At 40.4% G+C, this 9635-nt stretch overlaps 1 protein-coding gene across 2 annotated transcripts; it reads left to right on the top strand.

Moving 5' to 3' along the window:
- The first annotated feature begins 698 nt into the window (after nt 1-698).
- On the top strand, nt 699-8287 carry XAGE3 (X antigen family member 3). Of its 2 annotated transcripts, none has more exons than XM_008019563.3 (5): nt 699-776; nt 1643-1731; nt 2555-2660; nt 5886-6011; nt 8176-8287. In XM_008019563.3, exons 2-5 carry the CDS (start codon nt 1651-1653, stop codon nt 8196-8198), a joined length of 336 nt encoding a protein of 111 aa, XP_008017754.1. In that variant the 5' UTR covers nt 699-776; nt 1643-1650; the 3' UTR covers nt 8199-8287. The 2 variants fall into 2 exon arrangements, with proteins under 2 accessions (XP_008017754.1, XP_037850817.1); XM_037994889.1 differs by lacking the exon at nt 699-776 and adding an exon at nt 1483-1534.
- The last annotated feature ends 1348 nt before the right edge of the window (nt 8288-9635 follow it).

The following is a 9635-nucleotide window of genomic DNA, read 5'->3' on the forward strand; positions in this document are numbered from 1 at the left end:
TAAGAATTGTAGGGCAAGAGAGGGAACAAAGCCTCTTAGTCCCTATCCTTCTACTACAAACATCTTAGGGACGCGAGTCTGGGGACAGTGGGAAAACCCCGGCTGGCCTTGCATGTGCTTGACTCAGTATGCACACCCCTTGCTGCCCAAGTCCCTTGTTGTCCATGTGCCTTGCTGTCTGCCTTGTGTCCCTGCAGAGCTGTGCAAGGAGACTTCGTGACTTCCTTCTGTGCTTCTGACTAGGAGTCAGCCGGTAGGTCCGAAGATCAGTCCTCCCAGGGTTGAAGTGGGAGAGAGTGTGAGGAGGAGCCCTCGGCGCAGTCTATGTCCTCCGATTGGGGAAGGTCCTTGAGGTTGCCATTCTCCTCCTAACAGGCGGCGACACAGCCATGGCCTTGCTATCGTGGGTGTCCCAGACAGGGGAGGAAGGAGGGCCATAGAGGGGAGGAGGACCTAGTGAACATGGAGTGAGTTTTGAAGGGGGAAACTATTTGTGGTATTTGAGTCCCGGAGGCATATGAAACCGCCCACAGAAGACACATTCCGAAGTCTTCAGTGGGAACCTGGGAGAGGGCAGAGGACTGCGCGGCGCGGGATGGGGTGGGGCGAGGAGGGGCGCCACAGCCCACTAGGCAGGCACCATCCTCACTGCGCATGTCCACTGGGCGTCTTCTCCTCTGCACCTTTGCCCATGTGGTGAACGCCCTGGAGCTGTGAGAGTGTGAGGGTCGCGTTCCTGCTGTCTGGACTTTTTCTGTCCTACTGAGACGCAGCCGGTAGGTCCACAAGCCATTCCTCCCAAGAGTTGAAGTGTGGGTGAGTGTGAGGAGGAGCCAGTGGCTATCCGGAGCGTGGGACAGCGTGGTCCACGGCCTCAGAGGCCGAAGGGTCTCAAAGTGCTCGTCCTTCTGCTTGTGAGGTGGCCCTGCCGTGGGCCTTGTTGTGGTGAGGTCAGAATGAGGGAAGAAGGTGGGCCGCACAGTTGAGAGGGGTCAGGTGAAAATGGGGCGAGTGCTGGGGGTGCTGGGGCAGGTATCCGAGTCCCTGGAACCCTCGACTGAGGACAGATTCCAGGCTCCTTTGTGTCGACCCGGGAAGGAGCAGGGTGGGCATTAAGGAAGGGAACTGGGAACGCTGTGGGTTGGCGACCATGGCCCTGAGGTCTGTAGAGCGCCTGGCAGAGGTGTACAGTGAGGAGGGCCCAGCGCTGTGTGGCAGCTTCTCAACTTCACCGTGGAGGTTTGAGTAGGTGGGGCTCTGCGTTCCAACAAAACTTGATTTTAGGGGGGAAATGGGCCTAGCAAATGGGTGTGTGACAAAAGCCGTAGTTACTGCAGTTTTAATTCTCTGGCTGTATTTTCCCAAATGTCTCCACAGAGGAGAGTTCAGTTGTGAAACCAAACCTTATCGGAAATATCCTGTGTCTTTTGCCAGGAGCCTTAAGAAATTGCTCAGTTAGCTTGACCAACTTAATGACTTCGCAAGCATTCAGAAGGCACACACACTTACACTTGCCCTGAGACTTAGTTCGAAAGTATTTACAAACTTTTAAAAAACGACAAGTTAACATTTGGTCATGGAAGTGGTCAAATATAGCTGTCTTTTCAAGTACATTTACCAATTCACAGTATTCTGCTTGCAGTGTGAAATATGATTTGGCGAGGAAGATCAACATATAGGCCTAGACCAAGGAGAAGTGTACCACCTCCTGAGCTGATTGGGCCTATGCTGGTGAGTGCCTTAACCTTTGATGTTTTCTATTAGCAGAAAGTTATTTTTGTAACTTGTTGTTGTTGCAAAACTGTTTTGTAATTGTTGTTGAACCAATATAGATACGCCAATGAAGGTGTCCCATGCTGATAAAAATAATCATGGGGGCCTGGCGCGGTGGCTCAAGCCTGTAATCCCAGCACTTTGGGAGGCCGAGACGGGCAGATCACGAGGTCAGGAAATCGAGACCACCCTGGCTAACACGGTGAAATCCCGTCTCTACTAAATATACAAAAAAAAAAAAAAAATTAGCCGGGCGAGGTGGCGGGCGCCTGTAATCCCAGCTACTCGGGAGGCTGAGGCAGGAGAATGGCTTGAACCGAGGAGGCAGAGCTTGCAGTGAGCTGAGATCCGGCCACTGCACTCCAGCCTGGGCGACAGAGGGAGACTCCATCTAAAAAAAAAAAAAAAAAAATTCATGGCATCTCATGAAGGAAAGACTAATCCAAGAGGAGTAAGTTCTCCCGTTGTCTGGGTGGATGATCTTGTGTTCTCCAGATTTTGCCCATGATTTCCTTCTCATGCTTATTTGCAAAAGATTACATACATTCATCCTAACGTAGATTAAAACAGCTTCCAAAGCCCTTGAGGGCAACTGTCTTAGAGTAACCTCTCTGTGGGAAGAGTAACTTTATGAAAAGTAAGTATGTGGAATAGTGTTGGAGAAATGTCTTTAGACTTATGATCAGAAACATCTATGTATTCTGTATATTTATATTATTGAAATGTATTGATAACAAAACTTTTTATCTGCACACACACACACACACACCCCTCGTTCCAGGAGCCCAGTGATGCGGAGCCTCAGCAAGCGGAACCACTAACTGAAAGTCGGGATCCTACACCTGGTCAGGAGAGAGAAGAAGATCAGGGTGCAGCTGAGATTCAAGGTACTGGGAGGGGAAAGAAAGAATGTCTATGGGGAGGGAAGGAGGCCTATGTGTGCATCATGCCTTATGCCATGACCAGTAACAGGAGGAAAGAAAACATTGGGAAAGGATCTCAAACATTTGCTGAGAGTTGGCTGGACAAGTGAAGAGTATAGTTTGCAGCTTCATAGAGTCCCTGGATATAATGAATCTTCTCCTACCTTTAAAATATATTTTGTATGCTTGAAAATACAGTCCTTGCTAAATCAGATGAAACTGTTTAATTTGATGTACAAAAATGTACATTATTTCACTAGTTTACTTTGATCTTCTTAGAATGTTGTCTGATCTTCTTAGCCGAGGTGTCCACAGTATTGTATGCACCCTTTAATAGCATGTAGAATGCCAAGTCACCCTACCTTGTAACACCCTGAATAAAGCCCATTTGTATAAGGATGTTAGCCCTATTTTGTAAATAAGAAAACTGAGGCTCTGACATGGAGGCTTACCAAGAACACTTGACTCATGGAGAAGGAATTCATATTTCATTCCAACGTTTATGTTCTCCCTACCATTCACATTAGAAAACGTGAATGATTTTGCTTGAAATGTTAATACTCGAATGTGTCTGTACTGTAAGGAACTTCAGTATTGGCTCAGGAAAAAACAAAGTTCAGTGAAGCAGGATAGCAACTCCAGAAAAGACCTCAATGAATGACAGCCACTCTTTCCTTTGCTCTGTATTTTTGACAGTATGTTTGGTAAAATCTGGGTAATTCAGGACATTGGCATACAGGTAGCTATATTAGTATGATTTTAAGGGGCTTTTAAAGAGTTGTTTATATACTTTTATAATTAGAAAACTCGAAGTATAATAAGATTATCATGAAATAGAAATTATTTCCTCAACAGATAGCATTTTGAAGTTAAACATTGACAGAATTTGGGTAATGGATTACTTTAGCAATTCACTGTTAAGGGGTTTCCAGAATATGACTGTCAACAATGCCCATTAATTTTTTTTTCACTCAAGTTCCTGTACTTTTGTGGAAGACAGCAACTTTGCTGTTATATTTGGTACTTTTATGTGAATGGGATTCGTTTATGGAAAGTTACATATAGGTCCTTTGGACCTAAGGTTGACTAATTTTAACCAAAAAATTTCCAAGTTACCTCAACAGGTAATGAGTGTCAGGACTGTAAGATTTGTCATAGGCTCACCAATACATTCATCTAATCTTTCAGAAAATTACGTTTGAGTTATGATTAAAATGCTATCCACTGGGCAGTCTTTAGGTTTCCTAGATAGCTGACACTCACTGTTTATAATACACAATGGTAAAGTATAGGAAATGTAAGTGTGGTGTGATTTTTCCTCAGATTGTCATTTAAGGTAAGATTTCATAATACAGGAAAACAAAGGTGGGACATCTTTGCACCACATTTATTACCACAGTCGACTGCAGCCTTTTATTTCCTAACACTGAGGAAAATAATATTATCATTTCCTTATTTATCTTTCTTGTTTGCCTGCTTCAATTGATAACTTTTGTATTTTTTTTTATTATACTTTAAGTTCGAGGATACATGTGCACAACATGCAGTTTTGCTATATATGTATACATGTGCCATGTTGGTGTGCTGCACCCATTAACTTGTCATTTACATTAGGTATATCTCCTAATGTTGTCCCTCTCCCCTCCCCCCACCCCACAACAGGCCCCAGTGTGTGATGTTCCCCTTCCTGTGTCAAAGTGTTCTGATTGTTCAATTCCCACCTGTGAGTGAGACCATGCGGTGTTTGGTTTTCTGTTCTTGTGATAGTTTGCTAAGAATGATGGTTTCCAGCTTCATCCATGTCCCTACAAAGAACATGAACTCATCCTTTTTTATGGCTGCATAGTATTCCATGGTGTTTATGTGCCACATTTTCTTAATCCAGTCTATCATTGATGGACATTTGGGTTGGTTACAAGTCTTTGCTATTGTGAATAGTGCCACAATAAACATACGTGTGCATGTGTCTTTGTAGCAGCATGATTTATAATTCTTTGGGTATATACCCAGTAATGGGATGGCTGGGTCAACTGGTATTTCTAGTTCTAGATCCTTGAGGAATTACCACACTGTCTTCCACAATGGTTGAACTAGTTTCCAGTCCCACCAACAGTGTAAAAGTGTTCCTCTTTCTCCACATCCTCTCCAGCTCCTGTTGTTTCCTGATTTTTAAATAATTGCCATTCTAACTGGTATGAGATTGTATCTCGTGGTTTTGATTTGCATTTCTCTGATGACCAGTGATGATGAGCATTTTTTCATGTGTCTGTTGGCTGCATAAATGTCTTCTTTTCAGAAGTGTCTGTTCATATCTTTTGTCCACTTTTTGATGGGGTCTTTTTTTCTTGTAAATTTGTTTGAGTTCTTTCTAGATTCTGGATATTAGCCCTTTGTCAGATGGGTAGATTGCAAAAATTTTCTCCCATTCTGTAGGTTTCCTGTTCACTCTGATGGTAGTTTCTTTTGCTGTGCAGAAGCTCTTTAGTTTAATTAGATCCCATTTGTCAATTTTGGCTTTTGTTGCCATTGCTTTTGGTGTTTTAGACATGAAGTCCTTGCCCACGCCTATGTCCTGAATGGTATTGCCTAGGTTTTCTTCTAGGATTTTTATGGTTTTAGGTCTAACATTTAAGTGTTTAATCCAGCTTGAATTAATTTTTGTATAAGATGTAAGGAAGGGATCTAGTTTCAGCTTTCTACATATGACTAGCCAGTGTTCCCAGCACCATTTATTAAATAGGGAATCCTTTCCCTGTTTCTTGTTTTTGTCAGATTTGTCAAATATCAGATGGTTGTAGATGTGTGGTATTATTTCTGAGGGCTCTGTTCTGTTCCATTGGTCTAGATCTCTGTTTTGGTGCCAGTACGATGGTGTTTTGGTTACTGTAGCCTTGTAGTATACTTTGAAGTCAGGTAGCATGATGCCTCCAGCTTTGTTCTTTTGGCTTAGGATTGTCTTGGCAATGCGGGCTCTTTTTTGGTTCCATATGCACTTTAAAGTAGTTTTTTCCAATTCTGTGAAGAAAGTCATTGGTAGCTTGATGGGGATGGCATTGAATCTGTAAATTACCTTGGGCAGTATGGTCATTTTCACAATATTGATTCTTCCTATCCTTGAGCATGGAATGTTCTTCCATTTGTTTGTGTCCTCTTTTATTTTGTTGAGCAGTTAACCTTTGTATTTTTAAGTGCTTGACCTGGAAGCTGATCTCCAGGAGCAATCTCAGTCGAAGACTGGGGATGAATGTGGAGATGGTCCTGATGACCAGGGGAAGATTCTGCCAAATTCAGAGGAATTTAAAATGCCAGAAGGAGGTATGCTATCCATTAAGATTCAAAATTATGTGCTTTCTGTTTTCCACAATATTTTACTTTTGATAATAAGAGAGAACATTATTACCCCCTTAAAATCAGAGTTCAAATGCAGACTTTCTTTGAAAGGTTGTTCAGATCCCAATTGCCTGACTGCAAGACTTAAACACTATCAGATACAGACACAAATTGGGTCAAAGCCATATTGAATCATCAAATATGAAAGTATATTCTTACTTCTGATTATACCTAACAACTAACAATTTTCAGATTTTTTTTTCTAATTTCTGATTTTAACAAATACATAATGCATTTGTAATACCAGTTTGTGTGAAATATCCTAGCACCTTAAGCAGATTCTAATACCAACTTTAACATTATTTGTGAGATTCTGGATTAATTCCATAAATTCTATAACCATCTTTGGTTGTAGAACACGGCTGTTATTGAAAATAGTAAATGTAAATCAGATGTATTAACATCTGTTTTAAAGTTGATTTCTGCATCCTCATGTTCTGTTGGATAAAATACAAATATATGATTTGTTTTTCATAACAATCAGTTTCACTCCAGTTCTAATATCTGAGTTGAGATATCATGGTTCCTAAGAAAATGAGCAGGCAACTTGCTTGATGAAAGTACCTTTTCCACATATTTTCCAAATTGATGACTGTTAATTAGAAGAGCGTCTGAATTTATAGGAAGCATTCCATGTTTGTGGAAGAAATCACCTAAATGTTTTTACTCTACACTGCTGAACCATTCAATTAGACTATTTACGTTGAAAGATAGTTTTCAATTATTTCCAGGAGTCCATTGAACAAGCCTCAATTGTATTCTTAGGAAGATAGTCTTAAATGAATATCTTGTTAAAATAGATAGAAAATTACACGAGAAAGGAAAATATTACAAAATGAAAATAGTAAAGAGCAATAGAATAAATCTAAGGGAAAAGGAAAGAGGTACTTAATAAGAGACAGGTATGAATCATTAGTAAAAGGAAATGTAATCCAAAAGTAATACCTTTAAAAGATTGTTCTTTTGAAAAATAGCTATGAATAGAGTAATAATTTGCACACTCTTAAAGAAAATGGAAAAAGCTCAACATGGAATACGAACAAGACCCTAACAGATACTGAATATGTGGTAGAATCGAAAGTGAATACATTCTTGAACTTTAATATTTTCAAAATATGAATGAAGTGATTGATATTTTAGGAACACATACAATAGTTAATATATTACAGTAATACCTGAATATCTAAACATCACGAAGACTGTGGAAAAACTTCTGAAATTTCCCACTTATCCCTCAAAAACACTCAACTTTTAGAAACAAATATTTGGCTTTTCCAGATGTCTTACTGTCCTTTTCCATTTTCCTCTCCATTTCTTTTTTTTGCCCCACTTCTCATGATATATGCCTCTTTCCCATTTTGATGTCAAAAATAATAGTGATAGATTAAACCAATTCTGACCATGTAATTTATTTTACCAATGGAAATGTTTTCAAGTTTAAAAAGAGGGACTCTTCATGTTGACATCAGGATGATAGGTAAAAATGTTGGACAAAAATGGTTACTGTACCTTAAAGAACACAGGTGGGTAAACTAGCCCCAAGCAACATTTTTGCACTTCTGCACAACAGAGAAAAAACAAATGCAGTACTGGCCTTTCAATTCACTGCACTTACGCAGTTCCTAATGTGACATAAACTGTTTCCCAGGAACTTGTTGAACATCCAGAATATTATTTCAAGGCAAAATATTATATTACATTATACATTGTTTGTAAATTCCTTTTGTTTCTTAGGTTTGTTGTGTGTTGGTTATGTTTTTATTAAAACTGTACACAGTGTTTGCTTTTCACTTTGGGCCACCTTTTAATAGGTTCACTTGATTTAAAGCGTTTTGAAGTTAGACAGTTTTGGTTCCCTTGAACTACAGAAAACAAGGTGTTTTAAAAATGTTGCTAATGTATATGCTTGGAAGCCTATCTTCAAAGTCTCTACAGAGGTCTAACTGAATGTTAGCCATCGGGTTACTCTTAGGCTTCTGGTTTTAGTCCATGGTATAAAACCAAAACTTTGGTGTCCTTCATATACCTTTAATGTCATCTGAATACAGTTCTGCTACTAATATTCCCTCCTGTTATGTTTCTATTATAGGTGACAGGCAACCGCAGGTTTAAATGAAGACAAGCTGAAACAACACAAACTGTTTCTATCTAAGATATTTGACTTAAAAATATTGAAATAAACTTTTGCGGCTTTCTCCAAATAAGTCTTGCACATTTTTTTGTTCATGTTATTCCCAAATATTTGATACTATTGAAAATAGTGGCCAGGTGTGGTGGCTCAAGCCTGTAATCACAGCACTTTGGGATGCTGAGGCAGGAGGATTTCTTGAGCTCAGGAAACTGACACCAGCTTGGGCAACATAGTGAGACCCCCTCACTGCAAAATAAATGAATGAGTGCATGAATGTATGCATGTACATATGTAGCTTCAGTCCCAGCTACTTCTGAGGCTACATTGAGAGGATCCCTTGAACTCAGGAGGTCGAGGATGTGGGTAGTTATGTTCAGGCCACTGCAACTCCAGCCTGGGTGACAGAGTGAGACTGTTTGAAAAAAAAAGGAAAAGTATCATTTTTGAAATTTTGTATTCTGATTACACTGGTATACACACTTGTGATATTATGAAATATATAAATAATATTTGGTCCTCTACCCTCTGTACTGGCGTACAACTCTTAATATTTTTAGAATCTCCACAAAGTGATGTCTTTTTGTATGCTAATGAGTTGACTGTTGCCTAGCAGCCCCTAGGTAGCTTTGGGATGGGGGATTAGAGGGCTGGGACTTTCAGTCCCACCCCAAACCTTCAGGAAAGGAAGAAGGGCTGAAGGTTAAGTTGATTACCAATAGCCAGCCAGTGGTTTAATCAATCACACCTGCATCATGGAAACCTCCATGAAAACCCAAAAGGACAGGGTTCAGAGAGCTTCTGGATAGCCCCGCACACGGAGGACAGCATTTCCACAGGGGGCATGGCTCCCTGCCCCTTAACCCATTCCTTATCCTATGCATCTCTTTAACTGGATCCTTTCTAATATCCTGTTTAAATCAACCCATAAATGTGTATGTTTCACTGAGTCGTGAGATGCTTTAGTAAATTAATTGAACTTGAGTAGGAGTCATAGGAAATTCAGTTTATAGCTGGTGGGTCAGAAACACAGTAAAACAATTTAGGGCTCGTGGCAATTGGCAGGGTCCTCTTGCGGGACTGAGCCCTCAACCTATGCAATCTGATGCTATCTCCAGGTAGATCCTATTGGAGTTGAATGAGAGGATACCCAGCTGGTGTATGCCGCAAAACTGTTTGCTTGCTTGGTGTGTGGAGAAAAGCCCCTACATATCTGGTCACAGAAGTCTTTGATGTTACTGGTTGTAGGGCAAGAACAGAGAAAACACTTTTTTCTTCCATTCAACCAACAGGTAGCATGTTTGTATATTGTTTTTCTATGCAGTAAACTTGCTAAATATCCTTATTCCAAATTTATCTCTAGATCCTTTCTGATTTTCAACACACACAATCATATCATCTTTGAATAACAACAGCTTGTT

Source organism: Chlorocebus sabaeus, chromosome X (assembly GCF_047675955.1).
Source record: "Chlorocebus sabaeus isolate Y175 chromosome X, mChlSab1.0.hap1, whole genome shotgun sequence".
NCBI lineage: Eukaryota > Metazoa > Chordata > Mammalia > Primates > Cercopithecidae > Chlorocebus > Chlorocebus sabaeus.

Coding starts and splice junctions, on each gene's coding strand:
- XAGE3 (XM_008019563.3), top strand. CDS start 1,651: ATGATTTGGCGAGGAAGATCAACATATAGGCCTAGACCAAGGAGAAGT. Junction 1,732..2,554: donor AGCTGATTGGGCCTATGCTG/GTGAGTGCCTTA, acceptor CCCTCGTTCCAG/GAGCCCAGTGATGCGGAGCC. Junction 6,012..8,175: donor ATTTAAAATGCCAGAAGGAG/GTATGCTATCCA, acceptor TTTCTATTATAG/GTGACAGGCAACCGCAGGTT.